At 38.7% G+C, this 23,988-nt stretch overlaps 1 protein-coding gene across 1 annotated transcript; it reads left to right on the plus strand.

The window, feature by feature from the left end:
- Positions 1 to 690: 690 nt before the first annotated feature.
- On the plus strand, positions 691 to 11,552 carry LOC140929884 (cytochrome P450 20A1-like). Its single transcript, XM_073379583.1, has 12 exons — positions 691 to 799; positions 1,584 to 1,636; positions 1,849 to 2,018; positions 3,147 to 3,292; positions 4,286 to 4,456; positions 4,937 to 5,015; positions 5,689 to 5,810; positions 7,530 to 7,584; positions 9,137 to 9,257; positions 9,931 to 10,042; positions 10,469 to 10,533; positions 11,136 to 11,552. Exons 1-12 carry the CDS (start codon positions 704 to 706, stop codon positions 11,383 to 11,385), a joined length of 1,440 nt encoding a protein of 479 aa, XP_073235684.1. The 5' UTR covers positions 691 to 703; the 3' UTR covers positions 11,386 to 11,552.
- The last annotated feature ends 12,436 nt before the right edge of the window (positions 11,553 to 23,988 follow it).

The following is a 23,988-nucleotide window of genomic DNA, read 5'->3' on the forward strand; positions in this document are numbered from 1 at the left end:
AGGTAAAAAATGAAAATTTGTGTGTGGCAGCCTTTCGCATTTCCGGTGTTTGGCATGTTGGGTGGTGGAATTAAATTACAAGTGTCCGTTTAATACAGGTTGGCAACAATAAAAATGACCATTTCAGGTACTTTTTAGTTGTCCGCGTCCGCTTAATAGAGGTGTCCGCTCAATAAAGGTTCCATTTAAAGTAAATAAGAGAAATAAATTTGGGGACTTCGGCTACTGTCCGCTTAATAGAGGGTGTCCGCTTAATACGGTGTCCGCTTAATACAGGTTTCACTGTACTGGAGTGTGAAAACGCCCGCCTAAACGAACATTTTTTTTTAAAATTAGGCTTATTCTAGTATTTTATGCTTGATGCTATACATCCAATGTTACAGAGAAGAAATAAAGTTTTCCTTTTCATGTTATTAATAATTTTGTTTTTTCCTTGAATAGGGTGTCATTTTTCGGCTTTCGGCCTTAAAAAGGGTATCATTTTTCGCTTTCTTAGTCCTTTTACGAACCTTCGCGGCACACCCCTATCCAAAATTCGCCGGAGTACCCCCCACCCCCCCTGGCTGCTACCAAAGAGCAGCGAGTCTCAAGTTCTAGAACGAAACGAGGGAGCCTGGAACGAGGGTTTACTTGGACCTAGTTTTCTCTCGGCGCAACTTGAAATATTCGCCCAGGTACAAAATCAAAACCGGAGTGGCGCAGTATGTTTCCCTCGCACTTTTCAGTTAATGATTTCGGCGTGTTTGCCGTTTTATTGGTGTTTGGATTGATAGTTATTCTCCTTTTCACGTTTGACTTTGTGAGTATGCTTAATAAGTGGCAAGCGCACTTCGCCATGCAGATGAACACAAGTAAACAGTGATTTTGTGCTAAAATGGGGAGCTGCATGTTTGGAAGAGAATTCATTCTACTCCACGTATGCAAAATTCAGTTAAAATGGAAAAAAATGCCGGTATTCTCTGTCCAAGGCCAGCTGTCAAAGTTGCCCGTGGGATGCTCAATTTTTTTTATGCATAAAGCCGGTCAGTCCAGTTCAGCTGTGGCCATTCTCCCCCACCCCACCGTGCCCAGGGGTCAGGCATTTGCAAACCCCGAGGCTGCCCCCATGATTTTTAAGGCATGCACATAGTTTCTGACTCAAAATCCAAACACGGAGGAATTTACATGAATAGACATGCAGATTAGTTCATTTGTTAGAAAAAAAAAAATTTAGAGCTAAAATTTTTTAGAGCTTCTCTTCACTTTATCTAGCCAGATCAGAGTTGTTGGAGTGAGGTCGAGAGCAATCAACATGGAAGTTTACACCTTATTTATTATTTTTTTTTAATCAACGATGTGAATAGCCTGTGAACAGCAGCAGACGCATTTCCTCTGCTGTTCGCAGGCTACAATGTGAATGACTTTATTTTTACTATTATGAGTTATTTTAAAGGTGAAAAATAATTGGCTAGGGTTATTAAAGACAATTAAAGACAGAGAGGCATACATCTAAGTCTGGTGTTTATCACATCATTGCTAGGGTTCCATATGGTGGATAATACAAATGCAAGCTAGATTTTAATTTAGTGATTTACATTTTACAGAGGAATTCATCCAAAGGTCCATGTATTCCAGGAGTGGAACCTTCAGATCCTGTGTTAGTAAAGGATGCCTAGAATGGGAACTGTTAGCGATAAAATCCATTCCCACGTTAAAACCAAAAATAAAATAATGTAGTACTATTTTCTCTCTCTTTTTTTGTGATGACTCACTTTTTGTGATGTCCTTCAAAATAGGAGCCATGTGATTACTGGAAAAAAGTTAATTTCAATTGCCCTTGCTGGCATTTTTGTTTTTCTCTTTCTGCAGGAATGGTAATTTGCCTGACTTGGCAAAGGCTGGTAGTGTTCATGAGTATTTGATTGAACTGCATGAGAAATATGGCGAGATAGTCAGCTTCTGGTGGGAAAAGGAATATGCTGTCAGTTTATCATCAGTTGATTACTGGAAAGAAATACAACCAATCTTTGACAAGCCTTGTAAGACAAATTAAATAATATTGATTGCTTACCTCAAATGTTAATTTTTATGTGTTCAAAAATATTTTGCTGTTTCTGATTAGCTTTAATCTCTCCACTAATTCTTCGTAACCAGCTGACACTGACCGAATTTGGAAATTGTGGACAATATATCAACATCAGTCACTCTCGGGGCACTCTTGCAGCAGCAGAACTCAAGAAAATAGTTCAAAAGAGTTCCAAATTACAGTGGAACCTATTTTAAGAGGACACGGGGGGGGGGGGGGGGGGGGGGGACTGAAGCAAGTGTGTCCCCAGAATAGAGGTTGATCTGGGGCTTGTTAATACATGTAATTAACCAACAAGACTTCATAAAAAAACCGTACCGGTAACAATGATATCCCTGCATCATTATATGTTGAATTCACACAAGTGCATTACATCTATTTAAGGCATGAGAAAGTTCAGTTTGTGAAAGCTTCCACAATTGTGATTAACTTAAAGATATCAACACTCTTGGTGTTCAGTCACTTTTTCAATGTTAAGGTGTCTCCTGAATGAAGGTTAAACCCAGGTTTTGGGACCCAGAAAAAGTGTCCCTTTCTCCTGAATAGAGGGGTCCACCCAACAGAGATGATAGATACAAAGATTATGTGGACGTTTTTCAGGGGCCAAATTTTGTGTACCCTGGAGGTGTGCCTAGAATAGAGGTGTCCCAAACGAGAGGTTCCTTGACTTTACTGACTAAGCACCTGCTAACAATGAAAGGAACAAATGCTAAAAATCATAGATCTGTCGGTAAATTCTAAAACTGTGTCAAGAAACAGTCAAATGTTTGAAGAAAGTCTACTAGCATAGGAAGGAAAGAGAATCAAGTTTATGTTTAATAATTATTTGTCCCATTCATATAGAATCATTGCATATCAAGATAAATATAATTCACACAAAGTAGAGACAATCAAATATGTTGGATTTATTTCCATCAATCACAGTTTGACAGTTTATAAAAAAATATATATATAATATATTATTATTATTTGTGACTTTCTAATTAAAAATTTTGAGAAGAAAAAAATGCAGCAAAATTGAGAAACATTTTTACTTTTGCCTTTAATTTAATATAAATTGTTATTATATGTTATTTTACAGATGAGCAGTTCAAGTTTTTTGAACCTCTTTTGGGAAGGAAGAGTCTGACTTATAAAAATGGACTAGAAGCACGCAAGAAAAGGCAGTTGGTCGATCGTAGTTTCAGTCATGATGCAGTGATGAACTATTATGAACACTTAACTCAGGTTTTGTTTTGTTTTTTTTTCCTTGGTAATAAATTTTGGCCCATTATTTTGATTTATTTCTTTATTTTATAAAACAGTGTAACCTAAGTCTAAAACACAAAGGTAGCGAGACATCAAACATAACAGTTATATCTTCGTAGCCTGAAATAACAACTTATGTTTCACATTGCCTTACTATAGGCTCATTTCACCAGAAACTTTCCTAGTAGCAGTGAAATGTTAGCTGTTTTTCGCAGCTTATGCTGATTGTCTTTAATAAGGGTTTGTCATTTACAGTGTAAGTAACAGTGGTAAACCTGGGAGTTAATTTATCAATCTCTTTTACTACGTACTATTCCTTGAATTATGTTCATTACTTGTGATCATAATAATATTATTATGACAGCAGTGAAAAATGCCGCAAAATGTAAGCTTGCTTTCAAATTTCAGAGTTTGCGTGTTATTGAAAAGTGCGGTGAGCATTTTATGGCAATAAAAGTAAATATTATTATTAATAATTAACTTGATTTTATTGGTAATATTTATAACCACTTTGATGTGTTATCATATCATCATGATCAATCAATTTATCATTGATGCAGATTTTTCTTCCTTTTCATTGGCCGAGAGCCCACCACGTGACCTGCAAATAACTGCCTACAAATAATGGTCTGCTCATGCTCATTGTCATCCAACTGTGTTTGGCTGCAAATAATATTCTGCTCACGCTTACATGAAACCGCGCTTTTCTCCTTCTTTGCATCACTCTTGCTTGCAAATGGCAGATCTATTTGCTTCTCAAAGAAATTCATTAAAAAAACCAAACTCAGTGATCAAACAATGAAAAAATTATTGAACTCCAGTTATCACAAAATATCTTGATTTGTCAGTGTCTCACATGTACAGATCAAAAATTGTTTGCCGAAGCTGAATGCTCACCATTGACAAATCATATTTGGTCAACCTCGTCCAAATAATTATTGTTGAATATTTTCATCTCATTTCAATCTGTAGATTGCCAAAGAAATGGCTGTGAAATTTGCCACATTTGCGGTGAATCAGGAGCATATTCCTCTTGGAGAATCTATGATTGCCATGGCTATAAAAGCCATCTCTGTTGCAGGAATGGGACGCTTCTTTATGAATGAGAAGGAGATTCAGAAGTTAACCTCAGCATATGAAGATGTACGTACATAAATAGTGATTCAGTTTATGATTGCCTGCATCTTTCCTTTGATGTTTATTAGGTCTTTATCTTGAGGTCTTTATTATTTGGCAAAATTCATGTTTATACTTAGAATAATAAACCTACATTTAATTTGCACAAGTTAAAAACAAATTAAAAAGCTATAAGAAGAGTACAAAAAGCTTAAAATTCCGTTTAAATATTAACATTAACATTAAAAAACCACATTCACATTAAATTGCTTCTTGTTTGTATTTAAAATAGAGCTAATTGATGAAACTATTTTTAAATTACTGGTTGTTAACCCTAGGGAACTAGCTGCTTAGAACTTGGACGGGCACCAAGCTTTCTTTGGTTTTGGGAGGGAAGGATGCAAAGGGTGGCTGGGCATGCTGGACATGTTCTTACATTGCGCACGAACTGTTCCTTCTCAGATATCATATTTATATGTTAATCATTTTTGCTTTTTATATTTGAAGTGCTGGCATGAGATGGAGGCGCGTCTGGCTGGTCCCTCTCCCTCTCCTGACAGTGATGGAGAAAAAAAATTTCAACAAGGTAGTGTATAGAGTACTGTCTTAAATGATTGTAATGAAACTGGAATTGCTGGACCACTGAAGAACTGCATCTTGAAGTTGTACATAAGCTTATTGCCTACCTCAAACCTTTTTCAATTCAAATTTTCAATTCATAAAATGAAAGCTTGTGAATTAGCTTAAATGGAAACTTTGAATAACTGGGCCCAGTTATTCAAAGGCAGATTAGCACTGCTAACCCGGGGTTTAGTTCTAGCCCAGGTCCCTTTTTCTTTTGTTCTTAAATATTTTCCAGGATAATTTTCTCTATTATTTTTAGAGCATCCAGTCTTCAAATTGTAGACAAAAAAATAAAACTAAATTCGCTTTAATTTTAAGCTTCATACTGAATGCAAATTTCACCCATCCCTGAACAACAGTAAACTGTAAAACATTGAGGACCCCCCACATGTAGGACTGCACCTGTGGAGGAGGAGGTAGTCAATGTGATGACCTCAGTGATGACCTCATTCTTATGACTGAATTTAATCTGCCCGAACATGAATACGACAATATGTCATATCAACAGGGTTTTACTGCCTAAACTTATGGTGTACTGTGTAACTCTAGTGTCTGTTTACTTTTTAACAGGTGAAAAAAGCTCGTCACCACAGTTGCAGATTAATCAAATTTTATTTTGATTTATTTTCCATCAGGAAGAACATACATGAAAGAGATGGTCAAAAATATGATGAACAGGAGAAGACAAGAAGAACATAAGGATGAAACATTGTTTCTTGATTCCATTTTGGATTGTGATCTAATGGATGAAGAGGAGGTAACAGCTGAAGCCCATCTTTTGTCTGTTTTTGAAGGCTTTTTTGCCAAAATGACCTTTTTTGCCTCAAAATCCAAACTCTGAAGTGATTGTCCCAACAACAACATTAAGAGAATGCATCAAACTCTTGGGTGTCCTGTGCCATAGGAGAATGCAACAAACTCCTGGGAGTGCTGTGCTACCAAATGGTGGTCTTTTTTGTTGTTCATGTCACTTGTTTGCCTTTTCATCACTTTCATTAATTCAAAGAGGTTGCATGATAACTGATGAGCTGATATCTATACAGTTTGCATGATTTTGCATGAGAAATGTTTATCAACCAGCATGTTCATTAAGCATATGTGGAATTTTATCTTGCACTTTGAACTGTTGTAGTTTTACAACTTATTTGCCCCACCTTGGCAAGTAATTTATTTTGTACATTAGAATGGTGTAACTTGTCATCAATTTAATACAATTTATTTACAATATTTTATTTCATTCTCATTATCTCTTGATATAGAACAAAAATTAAAAATATCATCAAAAGGAAGATTTTTTGGGGAATGACCTATCATCAAATTTACTCTGTGGTACTGTGGCATTTTCGAGCACACCGATCGAAAGATAGTCTTAGTTCGAACGCACTCTATAATCTACGATTGCTAATAGTTTTAGCACTTCATGGTCATTCCAACTGTTAATCAAGTTTTTACGTAATGAGTTATATCCTCTCTTTCTCCTCAACATGTGACTAGCATTTTGAAGGCATAACTACCCCACCCCCTTCCAAGTTGTCTTTCTCATAAGTACCTTTAAACTCCTCAACAATAGATGAACGTGGGGAAGGTGCCTTAGACGCTGGTAGAGCCCAGAACTGCAGCCGATTGCAGCGGGTAACCATGACAACCCTGTGAGGGGTATCCACTCAGGCCCCGTCACAATGCTAACCAGTGGAAACTAAACATACTTACCCAATATTTACCAAAGGGAGGGCTGGGAAGGGAGCAGAAATAAACACAAGCGAACGTACACATAATGCAACACGAGCGAAATGAGATGACCTCAACGTGATGTGCAGTAAAATCCCAGATGCCCCCTGCGAAAGGCCCACGGCCGCCCTTGTGAATTCTAGGGAAAGACAGCTGGCCAGCATTGTATTGAGTTTAACTTTGCCTAAATTGCATTCAGCCACATAAATCATATGAGTGACTCGTCTGCGTGGCAAGTGCTTGTACTTAACATGGGTGCAAGAAAGAATGGAGCGCAGAGGGGAGGGGGACACGCGAGGGAAATTTGTAGCCTCAGTGTCTGATCACTGGCAAATTCGTTTTAAAAGTGAGAAGGTAAGGGGACATAGGGAAAAAGAGATAGTAAGGAGACAGATTCTTTAAATACCTTTTTCCCACTTACTCATTTAGTTGTCTTAAAATTTGTGAAAAACAAGCTGTCATATCCCCTGACACCTTCAGCAAATTCCTTCAGAATTGCTGTTGTCTTTTTTTTCAGTTAAACGTAAGTAGTTAGTCAATTAATAATACTCAAAGCAGGTTACTCGTCTTTTACAGATAGAATCTTGCGATAAAACACTTCAGACAAGTTTGCCACCATGAATGTTTTATTTTTTCTTTTTCTCTTCTGGAGGTGTGTGGCTCCACAAGACTGTAACTATCGCCCGCAAATGTTACCCATAACGTTGCTGAAATCTTTTTTTTTTTTTTTGTAATGATTATTTTGCAGATGAATGACACTGTCATTACTTTTCTAGTCGGAGGTTTCCACACAACAGGATTCAGTAAGTGCACTGGACCCTTGTTTATTTTCAGAACCCATTTACAGTGTTTACGTTATTTTAACCCATAAAATAGATATTTGATTAAACGCGTGACGTTTGTTAAATTTTTAGCGTTTCCGCTCTGGAATTTATTCAAGGAGGGCGTTTGTTTCAAACTTACATCAGAGGCACCTAACGACAATATTCGGAAAATATCTGTTCGGAAGACGATTTGCGATCTACAATTTTCGGAACATTTGTTGTAAAATTTCTTGCTTGCCTGCCTCTCCTAGGATTTTCGAACATCTTACAAATGGTATAATTGCCCATTTTAAACGGATTTTTACCCTTAAAAGGTCACCTAGATTTTTCGGGAGCCTTTTTTCTGGCTGAAATTTTCGGAAAAGTAAGTTTTGATCCCTATAATTTTCGGATCACTAGACTTTCAGCTAGGAAATCCGAACAGGTGGAAAATTTCAAGGGGATAAAAATATGCCTATATCTACCGTTCAAATACTAAAATACGTTAACAATGCTATGTTTAAGTGGTTTTGAACTATATTCTCGTTGGGTGTCCCTGCTACATTTCTCAAATCAATGACAACAATTACGATAAATCATTTGTAAATTTTTATTACTGTAAAACTGAAAGATGTTACAAGTTCCAATGTCTCGCTTTTTTTTTTGCTGAGATAGAATCGTAAATGACTGGTTGGTGTAAATTACCAAGTGTACCGAGTTTTTTCTCACAATTCTCGAATAAACGCCGCATCCTTCTGATTCGGTGCGTTTTTTATTGGTAATTGTAGTTCCTAAATTGCGAAGTTTAATAGAGTAAATAGTGTTTACCTAGCATTTGGAACTGTAAGGACGATAACGTCTGAAGTTATTTCCAGATTTTCCTTCCTTTCCCAGCTAGAATGCAGTCAAACCTGTATTACGCAAACCTCTATTAAACGGTTACCCTCTAGTAAGCGGTCACATAACCAAAGACCGTCAAGACCCGAGAATCATTTCCCTTAATAACTGTACAACTGCCCTGAATTAAGCAGTCACCTCAGTCTACTGAACAATCGCAGTAGACTGCGAGCAGTCCGCCTTCAGTCAGTCGGGTCTAAGCTTGGCAGGACTGGAGAGAGCGAAATGGCCCAGAGGGAAACTGGAGAGAGGCGGTCAATGGAAACTGGAGAGAGTAAATGACCAGCTTCCCCTCGGCTTCTCGTTTTTTTTTTTTCGCTCGCTTCTCTCGATTTCCTTGCTCGCGTGACTATCCTGTGGGACTGCGCGCAGTCTACAATCGCAGTCACCTTCTCCGAGGGCCCAACAAATTATTTTCGTCGTCTTCAGCTCTATTTAACGGTCACCATGACAACTAGTGCAACGGATATAACCTGCACGGTGTTAAGTGGTCTTTTACAGGTCGTTTTGTCGCCCTTTCATCATCTTCATTTTCTTGAGTATTCGTAGGTTTGTTAAAACTGTATTACACGGTCAGTGGGCCGGCGTTCCCCAGGGGTGACCATTAGTTGTTATTACTAGTTTTGTATCCACCAAACATTTTTTTGTCTTGTAGTGATGACTTGGTGTTTGTATTACCTGACGAAACATCCTGAGATCCAAGAGAAAGTTTACAAGGAACTTGAAGACGTCCTGGGAGATGAGGACATCAAACCACAAGTTGCCTCTCAACTGAAGTAAAACTAATAAATGTATCCATTCAGCAACTGATTAGTCCCCTTCTCCGGTCGTCTCTATTTGGATCGCACGTGGAAGACGCGCGGGACGCGAGAAGCGTGACCGAAGGGAGCGCGAGGGGTAATAAGAGGGCCATCCTTCCCATCACCCCTCGCGCTCTCCTTGACAGGTGACTGAGAGACGACTGCGAACGAGTCAGATTTATCATCATTCATTCCATTGGTGACAATGTTAAATTAGAATTATTTATAAGTGGGTCTTTTGGTATTTGGTTTTGCATTTTAATCAGAGTCGTTTGTTTTACAGTAAGTTGTGAAACAAAAGATTCACAAATAGAAACCCTCATTTTCGCCAACGGTTTGAATAGGTTGTTTGCTACTGCACAGAGTGGACACTGGTTCTTATAAATTAATGGTGGTTAGTTTGTGCAATTTCAGTCTGCCGGTGATTTGTTGTACGATGATGTCCTACATCATACAGCGCATGCTCTGTAAGGGATGCTATCGTTTCCACCGTTTTAGCATTTTGGTGTGGACGGGCAAAAACGATTCTAATACACTCCGTGTGTGGACGCAATTTTTTTCGAAAACGAAGAAAAAGTCTTCGCTTTTAAAAGTATTCGGAGACGTGAAGACATAGCCTAAGTCTGTTTGCTCATAAATTTTATTGCAGGTATACTCGTCAAGTGATAGATCAGACTCTCCGTTGTTCTGTCTTGGCGCCGTGGGGGGCGAGAATCCATGAATACGATCTTCAAGTGGGCGAGTTTGTAATTCCAAAAGAGGTACAGTTAGCCTTCTGACACAGTTGTTGTCCTAATACGTCCGCTCCAGAAATTTCTGTTGACTAGGAACCATCCTTCTAAAGCACTATTCTTTTTTGGATCGTTTTAAACTACGGTCCGCTTTATCGGTATGGTAGTTTGCTAGCTTCCAACGGCGACTATTATCCAATCACAGCTCTTCAGGCCACCCAAGCAACTGGATAAATTCATTTCTAAAAGTTGGTTTCCAGTCGTGTTTGAGTTTCTTTAGTGATAAATAGGCTTAGCAAGTGGCGTTTTGTGCGATTTGTCAGTGAGTGTTGCAAGTGGATTGAAACTACCACGGTGGTTAAACTAGAAGCCAGTTTTATGACTGTAATTAATCTTAGAATAAAATGAAAGCTCAAATAAAATTTAAAATATATTTTTGCTTGTGTACCTCCGCAGACGCCAATTCTTCTTCCCTTTGGAATTGTTCTTCAAGATCCAGAGTTGTGGCCAGAGCCCAAAAGGTAAAACAGTTCGGAATTTCTCAGTTTGCCAGCAGTCGAACAGTCTCTTATGTTGTTGAAAGTTACCGTGACTAATTAATAACTCGAAGGTTCGAGAAGAAAAGGAAGACTGCAAAACTAGTTTAGGTAATTGCGTTCGAGGTACGAGAACGCAACTCCTGATTTATGTTGGGTGTTCTGTGGCCATGCGGGACATACCCGGGTGGCTAAAAAAATTCCTACCACTTTTCAACCATTCTTGAGTAAATCCTTGGTTACAACTAAGTTGCTCTGTTTTTCCCCATGATATATCCAGTTTCTTCAAGTTCTGATTGTTATTTTTTTGTTCTTGTGATCAGGGGAAGGGGCAAGTTACTTCATTTTTCTGTTAGTTAGTTTACATTTTTGAAATTTGTTCCAGTGGTTGACACATGTAACCTAATCTGGAGTAAACAGATAGAGGTTTTGTTCCGTTTAGACAGGGTCTTGCAACAGCATTTGTAAGTAAGACTGAATTGTTGACGCATGGGTAGACCAATTCTTTGCCACGTAAAGACCCTAACTGCAAAAAGTGAGATAACTTTTACCTATAAAGAAAAATGACACCCTGCAATATTTTTCAGGTTTGATCCTGATCGTTTCGGTCCAGAGAACATTAAAGAGCTTCCAAGCCTCGCTTACCAACCGTTTGGGTTTGCTGGTAAACGTAAATGTCCCGGATGGAGGTTCTCAATCGCTGAAGGGCTCGTGTTTCTTGCTGTCCTCATCAAACGGTTCAAGTTTCATCTCGTAGAGGGACAACAGGTCAAACCGGTTCATGGACTGGTCACCTCACCAGCCGAGGAAGTCTGGGTTACAGTAACAAAGAGATAAATAGAAAACTAGTCGGTGCTCCAGACGTGTTTCATCTAAAGCATTTTCGGTAGCGAGCGCGGCAGTGTTTGTCTCTAATGGGAAAGTAGGGGTGGGGGAGGGGGGTCGGGTCTGTGAGCAGACTCATTGTAAAAGATGACCCCAAGACTCGATACAACAAAGTTGCAGCCAATATTCACCGGCACCCCCTGCACCCGCCCCTATGGACTCTCCATCATTTCAAAGGCAGGCCTGCGAGAGGCAACTGCGAGGTACATTAAGTAGAAAAAGAAAGCTGGAGACATGTCCCTTCGTCTGTCTCCAGATTCCCAAATGGGAAGCTTCCACGCGGGCTTAAGATATAAAGCTTAAGAAGTTACCATTTTTTTTACAAGGCTAAGATTGTTTTGAAATATCAATATCAAAGGTCTAACATGATGCATTTTTTTTAAAATCGTCAGCATATAACATTAAGAAAGGGTCTATGTTGACGCACATGTCAAGTACTGTCTCAGTTCTTGCAATTGCTTGTAGCTTGCAATGCTGGCCCTCAGGAGCGGAAATTTATTACAATCATTGTTAGGGAAAAAAAAAACCTTATTTAGGTGTAGGTGCTATAATACCAATAGGGGCGATAACCTGTCTCAGTGTCTCGGACACAATTTACTAATCTCAGCTGACAGTTGCTTAAAGGATCTCAGCTATCAGTTAAAAAACTTATCGTTTCCCAGCTAACAGTTAACGTTTTGGCCAATTCTCAGCTATCAGCCAACCCCATCCACACCCTCTGAATTGGCGTATCTCGCGATCAACCTACGTCGTCGGTCTTGCAGTTTCTAACAGAATTTACTAATAAAGAACTCGTGCCTGGGAAATTTGGTCACGCCTGTTTTTAGAAATTTGTGACTTCCATGCACCAAAACGTAAAAGGAAAGTAAGAAATAATTATGCTCCCTGGCTTACACCAGAGATAAAAAGGATGATGTTTGAGAGGGACAAACTGAAAAGGGCTGCAATTATCAACAATTCAGATGCTCTTTGGACCGAGTATAAGATTGCTCGAAACAATGTAAATGCTAATATCAGGAAAGCAAAAACTAACTACTATAAAAGGTATTTCGAAACAAATCTAGGGGATATTAAGAAATCATGGAAAGGAGTAAACTCAATATTGGGCCGAAATTTACCAACAACTGAAATAAATAGAATAGATGTTGGAGATAACTCAAGTACTACCCCATTAGAAATCTCTAATGCTCTTAATTATCACTTTACTCACATTGGGCCTAGGTTAGCCGATAATATTCCCAAAACTAGTGTTTGTTTCGAGGACTACATTACGCCATCAAATTCTAGTTTTACCCTGAACGAGACTCACTGCGGTGTTGTTCACCGTTTAGTGAGTTCGCTTCGAGTCGATAAGGATACAGGCCTAGATGGTATTTCTGCAAGGCTTTGGAAAGAAGCTTGTCCTGAAATCGTGCCTTCTCTCACCCATATAATTAACCTATCCATTAGGTGTGGGTATTTTCCAGACGAGTGGAAAATCTCCAAAGCATTACCTTTATATAAGGAGGATATTAAGTCTGATCCTAATAACTATAGACCTATGTCTATTCTACCAGTTGTCAGTAAAATAATCGAAAAGGTTATCTTCAAACACCTTTATGAGTACCTAACTCACAATAATTTGCTGATAGTTTCTCAGCATGGCTTCAGACCGATGTATTCTACTTTGACTGCCTTGCTTGAAGCTACTAACAACTGGTACTTAAATATTGATGATGGCCTAATTAACAGTGTACTCTTTCTGGATCTTAAGAAAGCCTTTGATACGGTTGACCACAGCATATTGTTAAAAAAAACTGCAAGTTTATGGTCTCGACCCACATGCAGTTCAGTGGTTCAAATCATACCTATCAAATCGCTTTCGGAGTACTTATGTAAATGGAACTCTATCAGACTATCTTCCTGTTAGTTATGGGGTCCCACAAGGTTCTGTACTTGGACTCTTGTTGTTTGCCATTTATATAAATGACCTACAAGAATGCGAGCTGTCATCATCTGCACTCATGTATGCTGATGACACCTCGCTTACCCTTTCCACCTATGACTTCGCAACTCTTGAAGAAAAGTTAAACAAAGACTTGGATGAGGTTCAAAAGTGGCTGAAATCCAATAAACTCACATTAAATGTCAAAAAGACAAAATATATGATAACTGGAAGCCACTACCGACTAAGGCATTTAAATGGTGACTTAAACGTTACTGTTAATAGTCAACAATTGACTCGGGTGACTAATTATAGGTATCTGGGAATAGAGGTTGACGAGGCATTGGGGTGGCAATCCCATGTGGATACCATCTGTAAAAAGGTATCTGCAGGTATAGGGACCTTAAAACGTATTCGTTCCCTGGTGCCTCGCCAAACCCTACTGGAAATGTATGATGCTTTAGTCGCTCCTTATTTTGATTATTGCTCCGAAGTCTGGGGATGTATGGGAAAAGGCCTGTGTGACAGACTCCAGAGATTGCAAAATAGGGCTGGGAGAATTATAACATTTAGTGATTATAATACAAGATCTGCGGATATCCTCCAAGACTTGAGATGGGATACCCTTGAGCAAAGACGCTCTAAACAGCTCGCAATAAGTGTTTTTAAATCTCTAAATAACCTTTACCCTGAGAGTTTAAAGAACATGTTTCAACCAACCTCCGGGGTTCATTCCTACAACGTGCGAGGTGCCTCGAACAACATTTTTGTACCAAGGCCCCGTACTGAAGCTGCTAAGAGGGCCTTTAGCTATAGGGGAGCAGTCATGTAGAATGGCCTAGAAAATGTGCTTGAAGTCGAGATAAATCTCAACTCTTTCAAGTCTGCCCTATCTTTGTCTTGAACCAGGGATTGCCTTGAGGGAGTTGAGATAGAATTTTATTTTAGTTATTTAATGTACCTTTAAGGTTGATTGATTTTTGTGTAATTAATTATAGGATAGATTTTCTTAATATATAGATATATTTTAGCATTAATGTAGTTTCTCTCAAAATTTTGTTATGTAAACGGCTCACTGGAAGAGCATTTTTAAGTAATGATCCGGCTAAGGTGGATAGCAATTTCTTTTGTTATACGGCAACGGTGTTTTCCCCACATAGGAATGCTCTCATTTTTACACAAAGAATGCATAAAACTACATGAAGGCCGTTTACACAATAAAATGCATTTGCACTCCACTTTGAAAGGGTGTTTTTTTGTGTTAAAAGATTTTGACCAATCACAAGAGTTGAAAACAATAGCTAAGAGAAGTTTACAATTTTACATGTTCCCCACATAGGATTTCTTTGTTATTCAAACTGAGACCAGATTTTGTTATATGGAAGATGGTTGCAAAGTAAGGATGAATATATGTACTGCTTTATGAAGTTTTGTTAACTTTTGTTGTTTAAGCCAATCAGAAGTAAGTACAGACAAAAGAAAAGTTAGCACCTTTTTTGCATTCCAACATGTTCGTTGCCGTTGTTGCTATCGTTCTTATCTGGAACGTTTCTTAACGAAGTGATACCGTTAATAAAGCTTTATTGATTTTATTTGAACTTTGAACGGCAAGGAAAATTTAAATGAAATTACTGATTGCCATTGCGCAAAGCGACCACTCCTTCTAAGGAGTGGTCGCTTTGCGCAATGGCAATCAGTAATTTCATTTAAATTTTCCTTGCCGTTCAAAGTTATTAAAATAACAATACTATATTACAGTTATGCATGTTTATAGTTTGTCTTGAACAAGTTATCTTTCTGATGATAAATAGACGTTTTTACTCGGAAATGATGGACCAGAAAGTTGAACGGTAATGATTTAAACGGCTCTGCTGTGTGATGGCTACTTCTATCAATGTGAAAGAGCAATTCATCAAAACACATATATTCCTGGATTATATTTTAATATTTCCCTAAAACAGTTTTGTAACACATTAACTGTTTCATCTTTACGTAATTATGAATATTGTAATTCCTCTTTAATCTTTTTTAATTTTCTCATAATGTGTGCCAGAGTTACTCATTTTAAGAATACTCAACCTATTAATCTATTGTGATATTGTTTGTAGATCGACCTTCAAATTCTACACGAATTCCGTCAAAATACAGATACTTTATTGAGACATGTGTTCCCGGTGAAGCATTGTGTATTTTTATGGCATATGCATCCCTGACTTTGATAACTGCGATACCACTCTGTGTTCCGTAAAGTTCCACAGAGTCGGCGATGGCGATATCACCGTTGACCTGGCACACACCAGGAGGCCGGGAAGAAAACCTTTTTGATGGTGGAAATCGCAGCCTGGTTTACTATGGCCTGAATCGCAGATTTGTCGTCAGTTATTCCATCTCCAACAGCGGCAGCTAGGGAACCGCCAGGTTGCTTTATGTTTGTCATTCCAGCAGGTACCCTGTTCGGTGTCCCTGTGAGATAGTTTTGCGGAGCGAAGAGATGGAGGAACTAAGCAAATCAAGCTTAGAAGTCCGTTACGAGAAATGCTGTTGTTCGGCTGGCTTTCACATTTGATTCACAGTACACCACAGGAGCAATTAATATTTCAAACACTCTACAACTTTATGAGAAAGCTAGAAGTTTAAAATTACCCTATCGAGCTCTATGAATGACTGATTACGTTGGTTTAACTCTTAAAGAAAATCAGTCGAAAAAATCTTCTGTTCTCAGTTTTGCTAGGCAAGTGTCTAAGATTCTTGCTTTGAAATAGTTAGTTATAAGCGGTATTTCCTTTAGGTACATTTACATCATTTACATGCATTCAATAACAAAAATCCTCCGTAATGAGCCTGACGTACGTGCTGATTGCTTTTTGATAATGATTTTCCGTTCTCTCTTGTGATTAACTGTAGACGTTCTCTGTTTGTGGTGTCTACCAGAGGGCCCTCTGGCAGAAACATTCTCCATCCTTCAGTAAGGAGAAAATATGACTGAGTCAGGATCATAGGGGCTTTCTCTCGTCTCTATTTATTTCGTTCCTGTCAACACTTACCCAAAGAAGGAAGATAATTCCCACAAACAGTACTACCTCGGGTCCTTTTATTTTATGAAAACTCTTGACAAACATCTTTCAGAGAATCGTGTCTGTAACAACTGAAGACAAGTCACCACCTGATATGATATGAGATGAAAACTCTGTTTGTTACATAGTAACCACTGACGAAACTGAAAATGATGTAAGTTTTACTTATTCGTAGTGACATATATGAGCTCAGGTCCCCAGGTTAACCATGAATTGGTCATAAAATCATGTAATCTAGATCCCACATGCACCGGTGTATGTCGGTAGCTTTCAGATTCTTCCTTTACCCATTTATCACATTCTCCTGCTCAAATAAAGAGTTTAGAGAGTCAAGAAATAGCTGAGGGCCTCCTTACGATTTGAATAACTCGAGTTCCTTGCACGGTGTTACATATTTACAGCCTATCTTCGGATCGATCTACGTAGATCTTCATGTTATCGCTTTGCATCAAGCACAGCGCGCGTTTACGAACTGCATATATACCTCATTCGTAAAGGAAAAGTCTTCCCTCGATAGAGAGCGAACGAAGCTGTTCAATCTCGTTTGATATGGAAGGTTTTCAATACTCCTCTGTACAGTCCAAGCTCTTTAGCCACCTTTCGATATTTTTCTGTTGCAGTCTTCTAATTAGTTAGGATCGAAGATCATAGCTTTTTCGCTTAAAGTACCCTATGAAAGTACCCGAGTTTCTTAGTTAAAAAGATGCATGTGTGAAGCTACAAAAAATATTGCTGTATTCTAACTTATTAAACATCGTAAATCAAAGCAGGATAACCGTCCAGACATCTGCAGACTGATTACAATTACAAATCACATTTTCAATTGTACTCGCACAGGTTTAGTTACAGGTTTTAAAGAAAACGTCTTATCGTAATTTTTCTTGAACGAAAAACTGTGATCCTTTAATGAAGACTCAAGAAACCGATTCATTTTCTCTATTTTAAACTGGATATATCAGATTCAGCACAGTTCCTTCAAATATGTCAAAATCTATTTTCATCGAAATAATTATTTGATTAACGCATCAGTGTACCTGGTGAATTTACAGGTCTGAATCCACGTTTCCGTCTGGTAGACTAGGACGCATCCCTGGAGACCCAGGGGCAGTCAGTCGGGTCGGGAGAAAGGGGGCGACGATAGTTTTCAAGTAATATATCAAACATGAGATGCAGTGTTTCATCACCAGATGAAACACCGAGAAGAGAGTTGGAAATACGACGCGCAGCGGAGTATTTTTGACGAACTTCGAGGTGTTTCATCTGGTGATGAAACACTGTGTCGAATGTTTGATATTTCTTCTCAAACAAAATCATTTTTGAAGGAGAAATTAAGGATGCAAATACTAAGCAGTGTTTCATCCGATTTCCAAACACTCATTAAACATTAATTTCCTTTGTATTTTCTTAATGAATTATTAATGAGTTTGAGAAGTATGGGCGAAAGAGCCCCTCACCAAACTATTTCCAAAAATTCAAGAGGATGCTGGCTCCTGATTGGACACAAAAAATGCTTTGTATTATTGTTCCCAATCGGCGAACAGTTTCTCCTGAGTTCTTTTCGTGAGTTCGTACACGACGGCTGTTGTTTTTTCACACTTGCCCGGTTCATTCACCAAGCTTGTGCGAGCAAGGGAAACTTTTATTTTCTACTTTCCTAACCAGAAACGAAGGAACTACCGATGAGACGAGAAAACGTTTGGGATGCTATCAGCATGAGCAATTCAATTTGCCCCGAGAATATTCTGTTTTTGACTCATCACAATGTATCGTAAATAATAGGAAGTTAAAGTCAAATAAGCAATAGCTTAACAAGGCAAAACAACAACTTTGCACGTGCATCACACTTTTTTGTACATTTCTTTGCCGTCAACTGCACGACTACCCGTGAAAATGCCTACTGTAATTTCATGTTTTGTGAAGGACGTAAACAAGCAATGACAAAATTCATTCTCTTCATGAACTTGGATATGGTTGATAGAAATTCAGCTCCAGAAGACTTCGCTTGCATTTGACAAAGTAAGCGAGTTGGAATAATCACGATAGAAACTGAAAAAATGTGAATTCCTTTTACCATGCTACGTTTTCGTGGTCGTCAGCCGTCGCGGTATCTTTTTAAAATTCCCTAATATTTACGCAAGACGTGACCGATGCAAGCGTGAACACCTGTTGTAAGCTCAAGCTTGTATTTTTGGAAAAGCGTCGTTAGTTTTCGGGCAGACAGTAATTTGAAATCAGATGGGGATTTTATATCAAACTGAAAGTTTCCTGACTGCGTGCTTTTCTTGACACGCGTGCAAAACGTCTGCGCATGCGCAAGGTCTCTATTTTCAATAATTAAAATTTGCAAAATCTTCCCCATTTAAATTGAAAAACACTTAGGAATGTTTGATATGTTTAATGGTTTGCAGCCGGTTCTAGTGTTAAGCACAACAAAAAATTACTTAAACTAACTTACCTCGACTGGCTTTTTTCGTGGTTTGACAGTAAACTCAGGATGACTCGAGAACTGTTTATTATCTCGTGCTTTACAGTGATAACACCACCGTGTGCCCGGGCAATATGCTGTCGTTCGAGAGCCAATCTCGTCAAATATTGGGTAAAATCTGCGAGGAATTGGCTTTGAATCCAGGCGAGAAGGGGTTTTCCTGTCGTGTGTTGGACAGGAGCAGCGCACGTCCTTTCTTCGCAACTCATCCCAATGTCGCCGGCAAACATGGGAGTTTACCGGCAAACCAACAACACGGCTGAGAGCTTCAGACGGCTGGTAAAGTCGTCCAGTACAAGGTTTTTCCGTCCTTGTTTTTCCACTTAGCATGCATTGGTCGTTTTCGTTGTTCGCATTGACCGAGCTCAGCGACATGATGACCAAAACAGCAACAATGGCTACGGCGAAGTGCTGCCTGAGCGAGCGTGGACTTTCAAACATAATTTTCGCCTTTGGTGCAAGGAGGAAAGTATGTGGTGCAAAAGAGAAAAACTAAAGCAATTAATAAACTTTGTGTTCGTGAAATTCTAAGCTTATCTTTTGTGTGTGGAGCTTACTTTTTTGAATTTCGCGGCCGGAATCTAGTTTGTTTTGGTATCGCGTATAATTTCGATGGGGGAGGCACTGGCAAATTCGCGCCGGAAGCAGGGAAGGCACGCATGCGCACTGCGTTTTTCACGCGTGTCGCTTTTCTTTGGTGCATGAGCCAGACAAGCCGTGATTGAAACAATAGCCGTCGTTACGAACTCACGAAAAAAACTCAGGAGAAACTGTTCGCCGATTGGGCACAATAATACTAAGCATTTTTTCTGCCCAATCAGGAGCCGGCTTCCGCTTGAATTTTTGGAAATAGCTCGGTGAGAGTCGGTACCCAGGGGCTCTTTCGCCCATACTTGAAAACTTTCGTCCCGCCTTTTCTCCCGACCCGACTGAATTCCCCTGGGTCTCCAACGATGACTAGGACGATGAACACGCCGTAACACCTTCCGCCTAAAAGAGATCTCTGTCTTATTATTTATTATTATTCGGTTCTTTGTAGAAATTTTGCACAAATTTTGACAATAAGTCTAGTACATCTAAAGTCTAGAAAAACGCTTTCAAGGGAGGATTCTTTCAGTATCCCGTGACAAGGACGGTGAATGTGGCCGTAGCTGTCAAGAGTTTAGCTCCCACATGTGGTGACCTGCGACAGAACAGTGTTTCAGCTTTTCAGTTGGACGTTAGGACTTTTGGCAGGTATTTCCTGGTTACATTGAATGAATTGTGTTTTCTGTCAATTAAATTTTATATCATTTTACCAAGAAAGAGCTTTTGCAGTTCTTTCATATCTTATCTTACAATACTTCATTATTTGAACAGAGTTTTATAAAGCAATGCTTGTTGTATCAGGCTGGTAACAAGGAAGGGATTATATGATGATCCCATTTTTTACCCATTTTTTTTTTTATCCTTATCCCAAAATTACAGATTTTCCTCATCCTTGATCCCGAAAAACAACAATGTTCTCGTCTGAAAAGAAATCGTTCCCATCCCAGATAGAGCGATCCCTGTTAGTTTGTTGCAATAGCTTTTTCGGAGTGACTTTCGCGAAGTGTAGGCCTTGAAGTTTAAACAGTTTATGAAAATGACTTTATGTGTTCTTACAATGAAAAAAAAAAAAACGTTATCGTGGCCTTGATTTGAATCGAAGGCTAGTAAAAAAAAATCGGTGGTATTTCGTGTTCATGGATTCAGTAGATGCAAACCAGTGGGGTGGATGTCAAATTTACGGTAATCACTTTAAGTATAAGTATTGGTAATGGTATACTGAGCGGAATTTCTCTTAATTTTGGGAGCAATTTGGCGAGTAAATTCAAATCGGCTGAGTAGAGCGAGTAGCGCGAGGCGGATTTTATTTGAAATTACAAGCAGTATTACCTTTGAATTGTACGGTACGAAGTGCTATTACCTATCAGTTGGGTCAATAACAAAATGCGAGAATCTCAGTATTGGGATATTTGTAAATGTTAGTGTTATTTGTAAAAAGTTCTTATTTTCTTTGCTTCCAAAGCAAAAACAACTATCGCAGACTTCAGGAGCTTTCAAGGATAAAAATGTGTGAATACAAGTCATTGGACCAATTTATTTCATCCATTTTTCCTTTGAAGCTTAAGCTGGAGAGCCTAGTGATGACTAATTCTTCATATTATTCAGAAGGATTTCAACAGTAACATGTTACGACAGCGACTATACCGTACATCGCTCAAGGGCACGCGTTGCACACAAACCGATTACTACTTCACGACTACTAATTACGAAAAGACAAACCGGAGTACAGACAGGGAGCAGTGTACAAGACCATTGCTGAGACTTCCAGGCCTTGCACTTGCATTGATGAGACGATCAGAAACCTTGGGCGCTTTCCATTTAACCTTAGTCTTGTAAATCACAAGCTCTTTCCCATAGGCCCCAGTCTTCATCTCATGAAAAAGGGGAGGAAGAGACGAACCTGGAAACGAGGTCACGGTCAATCACGAAGCAAAAGTCTCGACTTCAAGTCGGAACAAACTTGTGCTGATTGCTGCACAGACTTTCAAGTGGAAGCAAGATTTTATGCGGTTAATTTTAATTTAAAAAATGACAAAACACCCCTTTCAGGCTACGTGATGTTGCCACTTAGAACATATAAAACATGCTTACCTCCATCGATGTTATGTTCATCTTTGATAGTGCACGTTTAGGGTTGTTCAGCTCCGCAAATATCCTCTAAATAGCAGATGTCTCCCCCAGAGTTGTCTTCTTGCTGTTCTTGCCATGTTTGCCTAGTTCTTACTCTTGAAACGAGTGAAATGTCCGCCATTTTTGTTTTCACAACCAGAACAACTCATTCTCGTCTCCAGGTCTTCTCAGTTAACGGTGCATTAACCTGGAAGGAAGCTGCACTATTGACGTCATCGGTTGATTAATCGCAAAATTCTTCCAAATTTGGTCATCAGTAGCTGGTTATGGTGAATTATGGGTGTGTTTTTAGCCAATCAGAATCGGGGAAATATTTTGAATGAATAATAAACATATTTAATTTACTCATTTTTAACACGTGGATTACGCGCAGCGTAGGAACGAGTTATTGTGGGCACTGCGATATGCAAATGTGTCACTCAGGTGTAGACACTTTCGTGTTCGCTTAACGTACGCTTAACATGTGCTTTGAGAAGTGCAAGAAAGACTTTTGGTATGATTCGTATATAAGAAAGCTAGTAATGACTCAATTTAAGTATATACCCTGGGGTGTGTGTACGGGTGGGCGGGCGTACGCTACGTCATAACCAAATTTTCTCGGATGGATAGTTTACCAATGGCCCGTACTATGTTCGATTCTAATCTAAATTAATAATAATAATAATGATAATAATAATAAAACATTCTTGGAAAGATTAATATATTCGGAGAGAAATTTTCGGAATTTAACTCTAGGTGAAAGCCTTACTATGATCAGCATAGTGTTGGTCACATTTCAAAAACAAAGATCAATTCTATTTCATTTTCGAACGTTTACGTCAGGCAGTATATTTTCTTAATAAGTAGAAGCCGAGAGCTAAGCCAGACGCTCATAACAGAACTTCCACGAACCAGATTTCACCACATCCGTAGGTACAGGTTTTCTTTCTATTCCTTGTGAGTAATAGATTTGAAGCCTAAATACCATAATAAATCGGCAGAATGTTGATCAGCTTGTAAAAAGAAATTATTCAATAGGCCATTTGCACGATGGCGTCATGTTACTACTACGACCAGAATTCTTTTCGTTTTTCTTTCCATATTTGAATTTGGAAGCCCCAGTGAGGTTTAAATAACAAAAGCCCTAATTTGCACAAGAAAGCAAAACCCTGAACGATTCTGGTCTTAGTAGTAAAATGACGCGATTATGCAAATAGCCTATTGTTTCATTTATGAACCTTGACGTCATGCCATGCTATGCCATGCTAGGCTTTATTAATCCCTACTACAAGCCGATAGGCTAAACCCACATAACTGTGCTTCCACGACTGGATTACTAGCTCTCACTAATTCCGCTTGACATATCCAAATCTCTCTGTAACCACAGTTTGGTTTCTTTTTCTAACGATTTTTTTTTGTTAAACCTAATGTTAATCATACGTTTAAAAAGCAATAACGAATTGCTTCAGTTTCGAACGTTGACATCACACCATATATTTCCTTTCTTGAACCAAAGCTAAGTCACACCCCATAACCGACCCTCCATTAACCAAGTTTCACGCTCCGGTGGACAAGTCAGAATTCCTGTGAGTACAAAATGTTTTCCTATTTCTTATAGATCATAGATTTTATAGTAAAACTCCCTTAGTAGCTATGCTATGTGAGTGGCCTACCCTACTCAGTGACCGTCACTAACCGTTCAAACTCTCAGAAGTAGAAGAAGAAATAGAGATTCAAGACGTTATAGGCATTTTTGATGTTCTATTTTCTAGTTTTACTGGATATTCATATGCTTTTGGAAAAATAATGGATAAATGGATATAACTGTCCACCATTCAAGCTGATGGCATTAAAAATCAAGAAAAATCATATCACCCATTATTCTAGTTCGTTAACGTTCGCGCGTTTTTTAAAACCAAAAAAATCAGAATGAAAGGGAACAACAGAGAATACTTCCTAACAGTTTCGCTAACTCTACAAAAATAAAGTCGCGTAACCTCTGCTTTCTCCTTAATGCATTAAAACTTGTTTTAGGCCAGCTAGAGTGCTAGAGTGCAGAAAACCATGGCCATTTTCTTAAATTTTATAGTTAAAACAGCTAAACTCTGATTGGTTCTTGGTGGTTTCTTTTGTGTTTTCAGCCAATCAGAAACCATTTGTAATTTGTACTCGTGTTACACGTTTTACACTCGTGTTACTTTGCACTCGTGTTACAGAAGAACTACACTCCCTTCTCAGCCATTCAGAATTGAGCAATTTTTTGGCGTATATTATTTGAAGTTTAACAGCTGTGCATTCTAAGAGAAGCGGTGGCTGAGGTGCTATAAATTATTTATCTTTTCGGTCATCGTAGGGCAAGTTTAAAGTTAAATTTA

Source organism: Porites lutea, chromosome 3 (genome assembly GCF_958299795.1).
Source record: "Porites lutea chromosome 3, jaPorLute2.1, whole genome shotgun sequence".
In the NCBI taxonomy this organism is placed as follows: domain Eukaryota; kingdom Metazoa; phylum Cnidaria; class Anthozoa; order Scleractinia; family Poritidae; genus Porites; species Porites lutea.

Bases quoted from the DNA above. Each gene is read 5' to 3' on its own strand.
- LOC140929884 (XM_073379583.1), top strand. From the start codon at position 704: ATGTTTCCCTCGCACTTTTCAGTTAATGATTTCGGCGTGTTTGCCGTT. The intron at 3,293-4,285 runs GTTTTGTTTTGT...TTCAATCTGTAG, and splicing joins ATTATGAACACTTAACTCAG to ATTGCCAAAGAAATGGCTGT. The intron at 5,016-5,688 runs GTAGTGTATAGA...ATTTTCCATCAG, and splicing joins AGAAAAAAAATTTCAACAAG to GAAGAACATACATGAAAGAG.